A 17,265-nucleotide genomic window follows, 5' to 3' on the forward strand; every position below is an offset into this window, starting at 1 on the left:
CACCAGGAAATTATTTAGCATTACGTTACTGACAAAAGACCTTGCAGTTGCATGAAACTTCAAGCGTAGTCATTTTTATATTGCAACAGATCAGAACATGGAATAAAACTCTTGCAGCCTGCTGTGCAGCTCCACACTACATGCAGGGGGTTAATGAGGCTGCAAGGAGTGGCTGTCTGTTTAAAGAAGATGAGAATTAAAACCAGGATGTTGTAATGGAACACAATTAGCTCTGACTTTTTCAAGGATGCCTAAGGCTCCAACTGTTAGCTAGTGATAGCTATACTGCTTCAGTGCATTATTTTTGTGAAAGCAGCTGATTTGAGCATTGTCAGAAGTTGTATTTGGATTAAAAATACACCATGGCTTATACAAAATTACTAACTTGAATATTTCTGATTTCATCGAGTTGAACTTTAAAGATTTTAGTGAACTTTGAGAGTATTTTCTTTTGCCATTCTTTCATAGAGATTTCTACATTTTCGTCCAGTGCTTTGAAACATTAGATTCATTTCTGGATTCAGGCAGTTAGAATTGGAAGAGTGTTTGTCCAGGTCATGAATAGTTTGGTAGATACTTATGGAAGCTGGTTTGACTGATTAACCATGTAAAGCTTCCCCCGATGTTTTGACATTGCTGCTTCAGACAATAAGGGATGGTGCTTGACATACCTGTCACTGGCCTTGAGTGGTTTGAGTCATACTGAAATAAATCATTCATTTGTTGGTCGCAGACTTTCTGTGTGACAGAGGAATGATCTTTATGGCCCTCAAGGATCTGCCCCATCTCCCATGCTGTTCAATTATGGGTAGGGGGTACCAGCAAGGTAGTGTTTAAATACTTGATGTGTTATTACAATTATATTTATAATAAGGCTGCATCCCTCATCTCACATGAATAGTTCAAGTTCAGTCCTTGGTCATTAGGAGAGCATAGAGAAAATGTGCAGCTGCATGTCAGTTATCTTAGCCCAATGAAAACAAATATTTTGTTAGTGAGGAAGAAACACTCTTCTTTTTTTTTGCATGCTTCTCCCTCTTACTGCCAGAAATGAACTTGGACCATGAATAGGTTGACACCTAGCATTGCTTTCCATCATGTGTTACCATTTAAGAATAACTTTCATTTTAAGCTTTATTTTATTGCCTCTACTGAGGTCAGAAATGTGACCTCTGTTGTTATTGCTGACAAAGTTGATGAATATAATACCTTTACAGCTAGGCTCCTGTGGTGGTTACAGCTTAAAGAGGATATGGAAGTGTGTTTGTTTGCTTCTTAAAACAATCATGTTAATATATTAGCTCTGCTATATTCTTGAAGTGATTGCCTATAAATGGCAGATTCCTTTCTTGTTCTTTATTTGCCTGTTTATTTGTTTGTTGTGTGTGTGTGATATATTTAATGTGCTAACTAGAAAAAGCACTGTGGGCTTAGAACACAATAAAAAAATGACAAGTCTTGGGGCAATCAGTACACACCTGCAAGCAATACTGACTTTTAGCATTTTGTTATCAATCTTAACTCAGAAGACAGCCATGTCTTCAGTATGTCCGAACTGCAGAATGTGCTTCCCTTTCATGCTCATACTTATTTTTCAAGTCCTTTCAGTTGAAAGATGGCTTTACTATGCACTCTGTTACTTCTTTACTATGTCCTCCATCTTTGTTACTATCTGTCTTCTCTATCACAGCTGTTTAGCCTTCTGAAGTGTTACTGACTTGTTTTCTTTATTTTCATTTTAAATGAGGTTAGTTCTTGTATCCTGTAAGTGGTTTTGGATTAACCTGTCAGGGAAAGAATTCATGCAGGCTGTTGGGATTTTTTTTTCCATAGAATTCTAAGGAAAATCTACTTGTGGGTGTCTGTTGTTTTGTTGTTTTGTTTTTTTTTTTAATTTTGATGTGGGTTTTTTCTCTCCACAGAACCACAATAAGCCAGAAATAACTGTAAAGCAATTTATAGACTGGATGCGCTTAGAACCACAGTCTATGGTGTGGCTACCAGTTCTACATCGTGTGGCAGCTGCAGAAACAGCAAAACATCAGGCCAAGTGCAACATCTGTAAAGAGTGTCCAATTGTTGGATTTAGGTAAGAGGAGAGGTGTTAGGTGCAATGTTTCTCTGAAAATATCCACATTTTTAAGTCTTCTAACAAGTGAAGTTCCTGCTGTCTTTTTTTCCACTGTTTTCCTTCTTTAACATGGGATCTGTGTGGTGAGGCCACAGTGTGGCCTGAGCCAGTGCAATTCTGGCTCATGCAGTGCTGCTGTTAGACACCCAGTGGTCCTGTGGGTGATAGAGGTATAGGGTAGGCTGTCATCAGGTGGTTTTGGATTGGTGGATCCAAGAGACAGCAGATGAAGTAGAAATGCAGCCCATGTGTTCTGTAAGCATAAGATCAAAAGGAGGTGATCAGTAAGAAGAAATGTAGACTGTCTGTCTGCTCTCCTGCATAAGGCTTGGGAAACTAACTTATGCCAGGCAGTATAAAACACCCTTCAACATCAGTCTTCCCCTGCTTAAACCAAACACTGATATGTTGCTGTGATGAGACTTACAAAGTCCCTGTCTATGTCCCTGAACATAATCTAACTTTTGTCTTTTCAAAGAAAGGTGTGAATTCTAAAAGCAAAGATTACATGGGGAATATTCTCCATGTTAATCTCCTAAACTGTAGTTGGTACCCTTCAGTAAGTAGTTATGACTAACATGCATTTGTGCATTGATTGCTCCTGTGTATAAAGCAACCCCCACCCCCAAAATCTACAGTAGAGGCTAGAGCTAGAGTTAAGCATAACTGGCTTTTTCCTCTACTGTGCCCATGGAGTCTGATATATTATCTAGGAAAAATATAAAGCAGTCTATCATGTAAGTGCTTCTAAGATTTTTCTTTAGATATCTAGGCAGAGGAGTAATTTTTGTTCACTGTGCTCTCTGTTCTCCATCTTTCTATTATTTTAGAGGATAATAATATGAATCCTGAGGTCAGATTCATCTTGCCTAGTTGTAGGAATGCTGGCTTTAGTCAATCTTACAGGATTGAGCTAGCAACCCTCTTTTTACTTTTTTTTATTATAAATATAGGTATTTCAGTATTTGCAAAAGTAATAAATCTGATCAAACTTTGTTGCCTGTCTTAAGAGGAGATGAAATTCTCTTAAGTGTTCTTCTCTTTATTATTGTTTGAGGAAGCATAGGGTAACAAAGCTCTAGCTCAGCTATGTTATAGTTGTCTAAGTTGTACTATGTGTAGGAGGGCAGAGAGATAGAAAAAAAGACAGACCTATTTAGAATGGGTCATTCTAAATAACTTCTACTATGAAGTTAGAGATCTGCAACAACAAAACATCTTGCATCCCAGCAGAAGGTAAATGTGGCCATTTAATACACAGGCTCTGAGAAAAGATTATAAAGAAGTTGGATCAGCATCTTTCAAAGTGAACCTTTACATTTATAGACACATATTCTCTTGCAAAACAAAACATAAAACTCAACAGGGGAAAAGTGTAGATGGGTACTGAAAACTGCTCTCAGGAAGCAATTTAATTTAAACTTGTAACTATTCAGTAGCTATTCAATTTGGTTCAGTTAGCTCAGTTTAGTTGCATACAAATGATATTACCTCATCCAGTCAGAACAGCCATAGCATAGAAACAGTGGGTGGAATCTGGAATTGAATTGTTGCTTTAGTCTAAATAAATCACGCTGCTGGTGATTACATTTAGTACAAGGGATACTGTAGAAGTTTGTTACCCTATTTATACATACACTCTCTTAAAAAAAAGACCAAAATTAAACAAATCATTGTGTATTTTTAACTGAGTTTTAAATTATTCTTACAATTCACAAATTCTCGAGAATTTAATTTTCTGAGATGCATGTAGGGTTTCTGAGCATCAAAATTATTTACAAACATTAAATATAACTGTTCAGTATAAAAACAAAAATAAACCAGTCTGGTTTATGAAAGGTTTTTTGAGATATCATCTGAATAGTAAATAGAGGAAAAGAAAAACTAAAGCAATATAGCTTAAAGTCAATAAAAACTTAAAAATTATAAATTCTTCCCAGTTCATCTATGAAGTTGATGCCTGTAGGATTTTCTGCATCAAAGCGACTTGGGCAGCAGGGGATTGACAATGGCTCTATATTGATATGGAGACATAAACTTTTAAATACTCAGTGAGGTATGTAGTGTAGGAAGGTTCTGGGAAGTGGGCTAAGAGGGCTGCAGGTTTCCTGTGTCCCCTGAAGCTGCTGCAGTGGTGCTGGTGTCCCTGGGCCTGCAGCTGTGATGAGTGTTGGCTGTGCCACATCCTGGTTGTGCACACCCACACACTTCAAAATTCTCTCTGAGCTAATCCCAACAAACTCACTGTGTCCTTGTGTTGCTGCTGCTGAAAAGCAGGTGACACCATTTCAGAGAGTAATTTTCTTTGTGAGGCTTAATTAGAAGTAAACTTAGGAAACTCTAATGACTTGGTTTAATGTCCCCACAGGTACCGGAGCTTAAAACATTTCAACTACGATGTCTGTCAGAGCTGTTTCTTTTCTGGCCGTACAGCAAAGGGGCATAAATTGCATTATCCAATGGTGGAGTACTGTATACCTGTGAGTACCAATTTACTCAGTGTTTCTAATGGATAACAACCCATATTTTAGGTCTAAATTTTTTTTCATAGCCTTTGTTACCTAGCCAGGGTTTCTTTTTCATATGTTTAATATGGCTTGTCAGGAACTTTGCAGGGTTTTCTGATTTTTTGTGGGTACCATTTGGATTCTGTAGAAATGGGTAGCAGTACCCACCTCTGAGAGAACTTAAACTTCACTTCTGATTGGTAAAATAAAGCTTGAATATTAAATGTATCCGCTGTTCTTGTATACTTACATATATACACACACTTTAAGGGTAAGAACATATCAGAGAAAAAGGACTCACTTTACTATTGCTATACCATGGTAAAGAATATTTAATATTCTAGTAATGCACATTCATATTTTTAGGGGGGTGCGATCTTTGGTTTTGGGTCCAGCATTTTGGTTGCTTCTTTAAAGTGTGATTAGAAATAGGTTGTGTTTCATTCTGCTGTGTAATTACTGTTTACTGGGATATATAAAAGTTGGTGTGTTGCTGGAAAAAAATAAATAGAATTGATAGTTTCTAACCAGAAATGGTGTGAGATGTTTACCAGCAGTAGCTAACAAAAAATAATTTTTTAACACAGTATTTTCCTAATGATATTTCAAACACAATTTTCTAAGGAGATTCCTAGGAGTCTGTCTTAAGTGAAGGAGTGGCTGGGTTGCTACATGCAAATACCACTCTCACTTTTTTTTATCAGGTAGTTGTTTACATTCAAGAATTTTAACTGAGAAATAAATTAATAGGATAATTGGTATGTACTCTATACAACAGTTGTGAGACGTCGGTATGCTCAGAAAAATTCAGACCAGAATGTAACTAGAGCTGATTGAATAGAGTTATTTCAATTTTCAATAGTGTTACAAGATTCTATGCGTTCTTATGGTAGCAAGAATTCATTGAGTTATTTGACTCTTTTGCTGTAGTTGTTGGACTTACTACCTGTTTTTTTCCTCTCTCTTTCATCTGGTGTGTCTCCTGTAGCGGAATTCAAATTCTATTAAGTAGTGTTTTTACTTCATTGTTGTCAGAAAAAAACATGAATTATGTTAATGTATTTTCATTAGTTCTGTAACCAAATGTTAGGATTTTATTGATAATTTGACATGTCAGGGTATACTCTGAAGAATATTCTTTAAATAGACTTTTTTTTTTAGCTGGTTTTAATGTTTATTATATTTTTTCATGAGTGTTCTAACCTCAGGATCTGGAGGTCTATGATTAGACATCGTTAAAAATTCACTTTTTTTCTCCTTATAAACCTCATCTTTAGTGGAACAGAAATGTTCTTTGGTACTGCCTGTAATATGCAGAAAATTCAGAAATTGAGGTGTAAGGAGTGTTGAAATACATAATGCTGGTCTGCAGGATAAGATATCCTTCCTGTTGAGTTAGTCAAATACAGATTGCATTTGGTATGGGGTATTGTACCTTCCCTAGAAGAGGATGGTATATTTCTGATGAATTCCAGGTTTTGTCTGAAGCAGCAGATTTGATATTGGTATGGGGTATTGTACCTTCCCTAGAAGAGGATGGTATATTTCTGATGAATTCCAGGTTTTGTCTGAAGCAGCAGATTTGATATCTAAGAGGAATTTTCACTTCTTGTTAAACAAGTCCACGTTATGTAACTGTGAGCCATCTCATTTCCCAGTGAAGGCTGACAAACTGAAAAATATATTCTGGAAATGGCTGGAATCCTCTCTGTCCCTGGGAATAGGGATGGCTCATATTATAATGAAGATTTCTGTTACTGCTGCAGAAAGTATGTCGTTTTAAAGCAATATTAGGTGTAAAATAAGGTAACATAGGGCAAAAGTCCCTTCTTTCCATGACCTATAGGAGGAATGAGATGAATCTACTTTGGCATAATAAGGGGAGTAAAATTACATTCTTGATTAGAGTGAATGAAGGAAGGCCAGTGTGTAAGGGGGAAAAGAAGGAACTCGGGGAAGTTTTAAGGAAAGCAGAATTAAAGAAATGGCGTATAATTTAGGTGATGCATAAAATTAGAGGTCCAGCATTGACCCCTGTTAATTTGGAAGCTGAGTATGAGAGCTGAAATTTTACTTGGGTCCTGATGTGAGTACACTCTGCTACCTCCTTTTCTGTAAAAAGAAATGACCCATTATATGAACAGACCTACATGCCTGTTAGACTTCCATAATCACTACCCACATACAATCTGTTTTAACAAGTCTTACCTGGTCTAGGTCTGGAATAAAGAATTGATTTCACAAAAAGAATCCTGTATTATTTATTCTTTCTATTTGTAATAATACACTATGGTTGGTATACTAACTTGTTGCTAAACCTCTCTGCATATTGAACTCATTAAATGCAATACAGTAGTCAAGAATTGCAAAATTTTTTGCAGTTAGTAGAATAACTTACATATTTAAATGGAATAATGCCTGCAAAATAGCATAGACCTGAGTCTGTGAAATAAAATAAAAGTACCAAAGGCCACTGAATTGTTCCTTAGAATCCATTATATTACAGTACAAATAGCCTGAGCAGGAAGAGTGCATTTACTCTACCTTTTCAACTAAATTCAAAGGCTGTTGATGTTAAAATGTTGCTTTTTTGGCCAGTGTTGAAAAGCAGAGTACAAATGCATGTACTCATCAAACTGCATGAATAAAATCCAGCTTCACTTTTTTACTGCTAACGCATATTAATACATTTTTATCAAGAATACTAGCAATAAATAGGTAAAAAAAATGCTTCCATTACTTTAGCTGACATTTAGAACTGGAGCTTAGTCACAGATGGAGGAAGACCATTTAATTGTCTTCAGGTGAGCAGTTCAGTGTAGGGTATAAAGGGATTTCTCAGAAGCATGGTAAGTTCTTCTTACATTTAAAATAATTTGGAGAATGGGTTAAGGAATATGTTCTCCATTTTAATGAGTTTTGTGATATTTGCATTAGGTAAGAATTGCTTCATAATTACAGATTAGGACCATTTACTCCACATAGCTCTATGTATTTACTGCATTCTAATCTGTAATGCCATTTTGCATTTGTCCTAGCTCTTGCAATTTAGTTTTCTTGATGCTGAAAATGAAAAAGAAAAAAAACAAAAAAACCCAAAAAAAAACCCAACCAAAAAACCCCAAACAAACAAGATTATAATGACTTCAGTTATGTCTTTTCTTTCATCCAGAATTTAAAGATGTGTTTGAGAAGCATCTGAAAACATAATTCTCTCTCAAGTAGTAGAAATGCAGTTATTCTAATTTATTTTTCACCTTTACACAGTCTTTCTCTGAAAAGATGGAGAAGTAAGATTTTTAATGTAGAATTTTACACAGATGTGTAAAAATATTGTTAGATTTTCCTAGTATCTAATTTGGGAATAGTCCTACGTAACTACCTACATGGTTTATTTTTAGATTTTTTTTCAATGGAAATCCTCTCAATAGTGGCACTTGTGTTACATTAATGTGGGTTTCTGTACCAATGGATCCTTTGAATTTCACACGGAAATATTTACTGCATCTATTTTCTTCCTCTGAACTGTTTCCACTTTGCAAATCCTATATTCCACAGCAAGGAATATAAAAAGAAGCTTTTCTGGAGTAGTGCACAAATATCAAATCACAGTTCTGAAAATTTTCCCATTGCAAGTAGTCTTATTTTCTTGCCTTAATGAAAATTTTTGTAGTTCTGTGCAACTCACCTGGCACAGCTCCGTATTTTAGGGAAGTAATTTTTGGTAGCCTTTCTATACAAAACAATGCTGACTAAGGATAGCCCCTTCATCTTCCAGATGACCAGAATTTTATTTCCCTACAGGAGCTCAGAACATGATAGTCAAGACATCAGAAATTATTGGCTGAATGATAGTTCATCCTAGAGTGAATTTTTTTTCCAGGCACAGTAAAGCTTATCTGAAATAGCGCCTGTTAAGGCTTCTCCTGTGAGTAAGTCATCTGAAAACTTAATTCCTACCGACATTCAGAGAAGACAGATACATTCCTGAACATTAAGCAGCCTCGGTGTTTTATAAGCATCAAACTGACACAACTAAGTCAGCAGTTTCATCCTGACATGCTTAGCAGTGTACCAGGCATGATGCTTCACTGTTAACAAAATGGGATTGTTCTGTGGGGAAGATGAAAGAAAGTAGAAAGAATGGTTGAATCTGGCTATTTCACATGCAGAACATCACTTGCAGCTGTGGAATTCAGAGATTACCATTCACCTTGAGAAGAATAGCTAATTTGTTAGTTACTCTTGAAATTACAGCTTGACGTCATTGGAGTAAACTGAAAACCACAAAATTTATAGTTGATCTCTCCTCTTGGTGAGAAATTGCTAAGAAATTGCCCATATTAGAAAGTGGTCACAGAAGGGTAATCTTCTCAAAGCTACCCAGTGCGGACATCACTGATGTGAGAGTGACAGTGTAATACAGTTAGTATACCTTCAAGAACCTAATTAAAGAATAAACTGAAAGTCTTTTAAACAACGTAGATGTTATTTTATACTATAAATTTTGCATCTCTGAGCAGAAATTATTATACAAATAATGTGTCATTTTATACAAAACATATTTTCTTGGAATTTCCTTGATAATATTGAGTGTCCGTGTACATTTGTTACCAGCTTCCTCATAACCCATGAATGTCTGGCTGGGCTTAATGAAAGCATACATTAGTGAGGTTCACATCTCTTCTGGGAATCAGTTTCTCTGTGTATATTAAAACAGCTAATTGGTTTTGTGTTAGATATAATAAATGTAATTAAGAGAATGATGACTTAGGTGCAGACTAGTCCTTTTACATAGGTAGGTGCAGTGAAAGGAATAAGAATGTGGGCTTCTATTATTACTCCTTCTTTGAAAAAAAGAATAGTGAGAAATAAAATAAAAAATATATATGTATTATAAGTATTCTATATGATTTATTCATGTTTTATATCTTTATTGTAATTTTTATATAGCATGTTATTTAATGTAGAGCTCTACAGTTAGTTTATTTCAATCTTGGTATTACTTTTTACCAATGAAGACTTGTTCTATTTCCAGTATTCTGAAAGCATACACCAATTATTTTGTATATGTGTGAAAAACATATTTCACCATACTTGGGGGTGTTTTTCACTGTTTTCCAGGAAATCCTGATTTCTTAAATTTTTATTGGATTACAAGTAATTGTATGTTAGTTTGTTGCTTATAATTCTCTGTATGCCTGTCTGGTGTATTGAAGAGTGCTGATGCCATTGTCGATTGTTACGGATTGTAGCTACTGACACCTTGAGACTTTGCGCTACCAATGTTTTTTTAGTTATTTGTGTGTGCAGCCATGGATATTAAGTGTTTCTTCCTGAACTTTGTCTTGCTCTAAGAACTGAGATTTTAAATTGAGTTTGAAAGCATGGTCTTTAGACTGAATTTTCAGTGAAGGAAAGTATTTTTTCTTTGCTTTTGAAGTAGTTCTGTAACAATGGTGCTATTTGTACTATTGATTTGTGTGGAAATAGTCAAGATGTCATGACGTAGGAAAGTGTACAAGGTACCTGCTAGTTTTAATTTAGAAGATAGATTCTACACAACAGTTCCTGGCTATTCTTTTTTTTAAAGGAAAACATTGTAGTACATCCCCTTGGCATGATTTTGGATTGTATTTTGTGGTTATATGCCCAAAAGAAAAAAAAAAAAAAGAAGACGTTTTTCAGAGTTGCATCTTAATTGCATGTAAATTAAAATTGTTTTTTCAAATCTGCTCAAATTTCATTGGTTAGTATTTGCAGTGCTCAGTCAGTACAGTCATATTAGTCTTCTTTCCAAGAATCAGGCTGTCATACCGAATAAAGAACACACCAGAGGAAAAGTTTGGCAGCTCAGTAGACATTTATTTCTACAATGTATGGGTATTAACATTTTCATTTCTTGGCCTTGAGGCAGAGTTCCATTTGCTGGAGTTACTCTTCATGAGAGTAAGCAGCCTTTTGCATTGCCTCATGTTCCTTCTTTGGATGGTGCAGCGGGTGAAGAGATGCTTTTTGAGAATGATTTTGTGAAGCCTTCCTGGATTCACTTATATTAAAATTCAGGGATTCAAATACCTCTTGGTCACAAACTTGCTCTGTTTGTTGTCTACTTTTTAAAGCCACATACGAGAAACTCTTACCAACACCAGTTTGATTATTTACTGGTTTTATTGCTTGCCTGATGTGCATTACAAAGTTTGTAACTGCATATATTATATATACATTAAAATATGGAGATGGATATGGAAGTATTTTTATGTTTTGACAGCAGAGAATAGTTTGCCTGACCTGCTCCTATACCTCTTTGTAGTACATCAGGAAAGAGATTACAAAACTCAAGTCTTCCTCTCTATTTCCACACGGTTGTCCATCCGCTTTGGCATCCTTTGACGCCAACAGGCTTCTCCCAAAGCAGAGGGTACAGGAATGCAATTTCTAGTTTGTTACAGAGGCTGGATTGGAAGTCTGTAAAAGCTGTTGCAAATCTTCAGGTAATTCTGGAGGTGAATGGCCACATTTTCTTCACTGCAGTTGAAAGAAAAAAAGCTCAATAGTACCATCTGGAAGGAGATGCTCTGTTGAAGTAGTCAGCACAGTCTGAGCACATACACTTTAAAGGCAGACTGTATATTATTGTTTCTTCCTGCAGATCTCTTTATTGCCATTTTTGCCTTGTGTTTTATGCCTGTATGTATCCCTGCTTTTGTAGCCGAAGTTCGCTGAATAGTACTACCAAAGCAGTGCTGCCATTGTTGCTGTGATTATCTCACCAGTTAAAATTATTTTTACAAGCAGTTGAGTAAATTTTAATTTTGTTCTCAGGATAGGGTCGTGGGCAGGGAGGGAGCAGAGAGCAGTTTTGGAAGAGGCTGCATCAGTCAGGACCAGTAAAAACGCTGCTGAGAGGGTTGGAAGATGTTGATTGTAACTTGTAAATTTAGATTTGTAGAATCTTGTGGCTTATCTATGTCCTAATCTTACTCTTTGGTAGTAAGGAGACCACTGAATCAGTCTCAGTTTGTTACTTCTGGCACTAATTGTTCTTATCAGGTCTGCCTGTGCTTTTGAACAGTGGCTGTACACATCATCTGTGTGTTTGTTTGACTCTGGAGTGTTACAGGTAGTGGCAGAATCCCATAGGGAGATATTTGGTAACTAGAGAAAATGCTTATGAAAATCTCAGCCATTGCAGCAGAGAATGGTTTAGCACATACCACTTCCATCTTGTGATTTCTGTTGTAGGTCTAAAAAGGGAGGCAGTGAGTATTTTGTCAAACTTTGTGAATATAGAAGGCTGTATCTTACCAACTGATTTGCCCTTTTTAGTTCTTCTGAAAAATTAATTTTTTGTGGTTTTTAAGGCTGGTTATAAATGTTTCACTTAAGACTTGAACCTCTGTCAATTTTTCTCTAATTTATAAGGTAATTGATAAATGCATTTATTGCTGGGAATTTGAAGCCTTGTTATTATTTTTCAGTAGAAGAGAATTTTTAGGTCCATTAGCATTATTATTGTACTGTATCTCAGAAGACTAAAAAGGCAATTTTAGCATCATTGAAATTTTAAAGTTCTTCCTCGTATTCTTTTTCAGGATGGTACCAGCAGTATAAGTCAATAATATTGATATTAAATCAGTACTATTTAGTAATGTTGAATTTTATTTCTTTTTTCTATTTAAGACAACATCTGGGGAAGATGTACGGGACTTCACAAAGGTGCTGAAGAATAAATTCCGGTCAAAGAAGTATTTTGCAAAGCATCCCCGACTTGGCTACTTACCTGTGCAAACAGTATTGGAGGGTGACAACCTGGAGACGTAAGCTTGATTTATAGAGCAATTGCTCCTGGAGTCACTGGCCTATTCTATCAGAAACAAAAAGCTGAAACTCAAAAGATAGCCAACAGCAGTTGCAGACACTTGTGCTATATTATTTTGTATTGTTTCACATTATTTGCAGATCTTCTCTATTATTTTTAAAGTAACATATTTTATGCTTAGATTTTCATCAGCATTTCATTATAAAGCCATGGACTTTACAACGTCCATGGTAATGGACAAAGCAGGTAATGTTGGCAGGGGCTGAATAGCTGTTTTAGAGAGAATGCTTTTGAGGAGACTGGGTTTTTGGAACTGCACTGCATATTTGATTATGTAAAAATTCCTGGAATTAGAAATCTCTGAGTTAATTAGGGTCCTACAGGCTTCAGAAATAATCATGGCCTAATCAGAGAGAGCACTCTCAGTGTCTCCACGGTATTATTTATGGCGCTGACAGAAATGCTCCACTTTATTTACTCACTTGGCCGTTGTCAGCAAAAGACACTCTTACAAGAGCAAAATTAAGACGTGTTGACAGGGTGCTAGAATTAGTTTCATGGACTGACTGTCCCTCACATCCTGGAGTCTGTGGCACTACTGCACTGTCTGAACACAGTGCCACTTAGCAACAGCCCATGCGAGGCTTCAGCAAAGATGCTCTGCATTCACACAGCAGCTCAGTGCCAGTGCCCATGGTCTGAGGGCTTTCATGACTGGAGGGCTGTGGCTTTCATTTGCAATAAGTAAACAGAACATCCTCATTAGCAGTTTTAAGATACAGGAGGAAGTAATCTGAAAACTGCCTGATTGATAGCCTGGCTTCTAAGGAAGCAGTGCACATTCAAATGTTAAAATGTTACCCACCAGGCAGTCTTCAGCTGCCGCCAACACAGGAAAGCAAAGCTGCTTTAATGTGACGAAAGTTTGCCAATGCTGCCAGAAACTGGAATGTCAAAACTGTAATCACAGGTCAGGATAAAATTCTGTCGGTCCAGTCGTGTGAAAAATATGCAGATAAATTGTCAGTACCATGCTGAGAAAACTCTTGGTATTGGCTCTCTGCCCTGCAGGTGGCAAACTCAGTAATACATTCCTTTTAAAAAAAATTAAAGAGAATAAAAAATCCTTTATAGTTATTCAAGTGTGAGAATGTAATACAATATGTATTTACCTCATTATTTTTATGTGTAAGGAAAATAAGCATTGATACTGTGACTTTTGGTGGGGTTTTTTTATTGGTGGGGTTTTTGCACCCCACTTTTTTTCTAATACATTTTATTAGTTACTTTAAAATGAAAGTTCCAGTGCTTGAGCAGAATTTTAATGGCATTGATTATGGTTTATAAACTGCAGTTCAGTCAATAACACTGATTTGAGTTTTTCTTTAAATTGATTTTTATTTAACAAAATTAAGTATGTAAGCCAATCTTCTGTCTCTCCATGACATGTGGCAGTGTTGCTGTCTCTTTTCTACATCAGTTGTTATTGGTTCAGGGTGGATTGCTGTTTAAAACATTTTGTGTTTCTCCAGCTTTCTCTTGCTTTAATGGTACTAAATTTTTTGTTTCATAGTTTCATTCTTTCTCTCTCTCTCTTTTTTCTTTTTTTTTGTCTTCCTTACAGTCCTATCACTCTCATCAGTATGTGGCCAGAGCAATATGAGTGAGTATGCAGAACCCCTTTATCTGGAAAGCCTCATTTGCCAGTTGTTTTCTTTTAGCTCAGTTGCAGCTAATCTGATGTCCCTGAACTATAGGGCATGACTGACCCAAAGCAGTAACTCCCTCAGGAATATTGTGCATGTATTTATTTGTCATCAGTCTAACTTGATTTAAAAATAATGTTGTCTGTATAATGAATTGCTTTGGACACCACTAATTTTTTTTATTATTATTTTTAAACTAGTCCTTCCCAGTCTCCACAGCTGTTTCATGATGACACACACTCCAGGATAGAACAGTATGCTACTAGGTAAGAGAAACACAGTTTCTCACTAGTCCATTGCATTTTGTGGTTGATTCCTGCAGGTTTTAATACACACAGCTGATTGGAAATTATTTATTAAAAATATATAATTCTCTGTACTTAAAAGTAAGTTGAATGTTTTCAAATCATTAACTTCTGATTACGGTCATATTAAATGTAAAATACATGTGTTAAATCTATCATCTCTCATACAGAATGGAAACTGCTGCAAAATTGCATTATTTCTAAAATGTGCCGTTATTGCTTTGTTTCTTCATTTTTAACCTTTGAAATAAGCTGAACTTGTTGCATATCCAGGTTTTCCCAGTAGGATGTTAGATCCACGGTTTTGTTTTCTTCTGTGATAGGCTGACACTCTGCATTACTATTGGCTTTTAGCAGGCCAGATTGTAACGATGGATGTTTTATGTTCTGGATTCTGTGGGATCACCCTAGTCCTGTCATGATAAAATGTCTGTTATGCCAAGTCCATCTCAATGTTCCTGTGTTTTGTTGAACTCTCTTCTGTGCATTCAGAGCTGGTAATCACAGCATCATTAAAGTTGGAAAAGACCTCTAAAATCATGAAGCCCAACAGTTAACTCAGCATGTCTGTGTTCACCACTAAACTATGTCCATATGCCACTCCCACATGCCTTTTGAACACTTCCAGGTGGTTCCAACTCTTCTTTGGACAATCTATTCCAATACCAGACCACCTTTTCACAGAAGAAACTTTTTGTAATATCTAACCTAAACCTCCCCTGATGCAACTTAAGGCCATTTCCTCTCATTCTGAGTTAAGGGCATGATGATGGTAAAACGTTAACCAGAGATACCCTCTCAAAAATAAGTACCATGGGAACTGACTAGGTTTTTCTTCAGGTGTTTTTATTGTTGTATCTGATCTCCACAACTGAAAATCAATGTTAACTTTTTCAGTCTTTTGAATAAAAATTCAGACTGGATGTTTAAGTTAACTGCAGTCTTATTTATGGGCACCTTAAAAATCTTCTGAGCAGTTTTTTAAATGCCTAGGATATGCTGCACGTGCTCTTTGCAGCAAGAGAAAATCGGGCAGGAAATAATGCTGAAGGGCTAGCTGCAGTCAGCCAAATTTTTTGTCCCCAGCAGCAAATATTTTCATCCTTCATTAGTAGTATAGCACAATGACATACAAAGTCATTATAGAGCTTTTCAGTTATTTGAAACATGTCATTCGCATAAATCAACCAACATTTCTTTGAATCTATAACTTAGGCCATGCTGTAACAATTAAAACCCCTGAACCAGATACATTAAATTTCTCTAGGTGATGGAAGAATTTTCTGTCTACCTATATCCTTTTTTTAGCCTGTGTTGCCACAATACTGTAGCTTTTTGTGTCCAGATGAAGCTCAGACTCTGGACTCTCATTAAGGATCAGTGGATGTCCTAGGTGTAATAGCTGTTTTCCCTCTCCTCCCCCTCAGCTCTTATCAGTTCTGTTTGGGATTGGATTAGCTGAAGGTGGACTGTGTACCACTTGGTGATCATTCAGGATACAAACCTAAATCTGTACCTGCTATGTGCAGACATTGCTTAGCAAAATTGAAAACTTAATACTAATTGCTTCATAGGTAATCTAAAACTACTCAGGATTGTTTTTCTTCTAGGAATAAAATCTGAGAACAGAAGACATAATTCTGTGTCTTTCATATAATAAATCTTTTTTATTGTTCTGATCTTTTCAGCTAAGCATCTTTAAAGAAATATTATCAGGGCTTCCTTAATAAGACAGTGCCCAGCCGAAACAGTGTATTAGGGCTTAAAGCCTTCACTGTCGCTGATTGAAGAACATTCAACTCTCACTTTTCTGTTAACAAAATCCCCTGCCTGGAATTAGGTACCATCTCCTTGTTCTGTTGTGCTGTGTCACCTCTGAGATGCTTCTAATTTCCTTCCTCAGTTTTCAGTTTTTATCCTACTTTGAAGGCTCTTTGCAACTCTAGGGTCCCTTCCCTCTCACTTTGTGCTCTCTGATTAGGGCCATCTGCTGGTTCCACATATTATCCCAAGCAAATCCTCATTAATGATGGAGATCCTAAATGTGATGATAATGGTGGAATCTGCATTTGTGAGTTGGAATATCTGTTACTCACTAAGGGATTCAGGGCAGACCCTTCTCTCTGAAAAGTAATGGTGGTTGTACTACTTCCCTGTGTGACAAAGGGACTGTGAAGATTAATTTCTAAAACTTTGTTTCATCAAAAGATTTAAAGATGCTCAGCTAAATAGCTTTATAAAGGTGACTTGTAAGCATGTTCCTCACTGTGAACTAGATTAGTTTGAGATGCCCCAGAGCAGAGATGGTCTGAGTGTCTCTAGTCACTTTGGAGATTCTCTTCCTTTCAGGGGAGGTATTGGAGCACAATGTCCCACCCCAGACATGGTGGGATGAGACAATCAAGAAGACACCCAGTGTGTGCCTTCATTTATTCTTCTTCTACAACCCTCAGGAATAGTAACCAATATACAGAAGGGCAAACTTGCTCCATTCTAAAAGAAGTCACCAGGGTTCCCAGATCTTTAGGGCCTTACACACTCCCTTCAAAAGGAAGTTTGAAGATGTCTATAGTAATGCATAATGCACTTGCAAAAATATATGTGAAATTAAGGTATCTTTATAGTAAAGGAAATAGCTGTATTTGGTGCAGTTGAATATATGTGTAGAGCATTGAGTGTTCCTAATTTTTTATGTATGTCTCTCATGTACATAAGGTGTATCTTTCCTGGAAACTTGAATAGATAGAAAATTTCTGCTTTGATTTTAAAGAACTGCATGACCTTGTATATACAG

General features: G+C 36.4%; 1 protein-coding gene across 6 annotated transcripts in view; it reads left to right on the forward strand.

Moving 5' to 3' along the window:
• Positions 1-17,265, forward strand: part of UTRN (utrophin) — a 356,686-nt gene that overhangs the window by 317,261 nt on the left and 22,160 nt on the right. For all 6 annotated transcript variants that reach the window (XM_032102122.1, XM_032102120.1, XM_032102124.1 and 3 more), the window contains 5 exons: positions 1,923-2,089; positions 4,500-4,611; positions 12,322-12,458; positions 14,085-14,123; positions 14,367-14,432. In XM_032102122.1, coding sequence (XP_031958013.1) covers positions 1,923-2,089; positions 4,500-4,611; positions 12,322-12,458; positions 14,085-14,123; positions 14,367-14,432 — 521 coding nt within the window. The remainder of the gene's footprint in view (positions 1-1,922; positions 2,090-4,499; positions 4,612-12,321; positions 12,459-14,084; positions 14,124-14,366; positions 14,433-17,265) is intronic.

This window comes from Corvus moneduloides, chromosome 3 (assembly GCF_009650955.1).
Source record: "Corvus moneduloides isolate bCorMon1 chromosome 3, bCorMon1.pri, whole genome shotgun sequence".
NCBI lineage: Eukaryota > Metazoa > Chordata > Aves > Passeriformes > Corvidae > Corvus > Corvus moneduloides.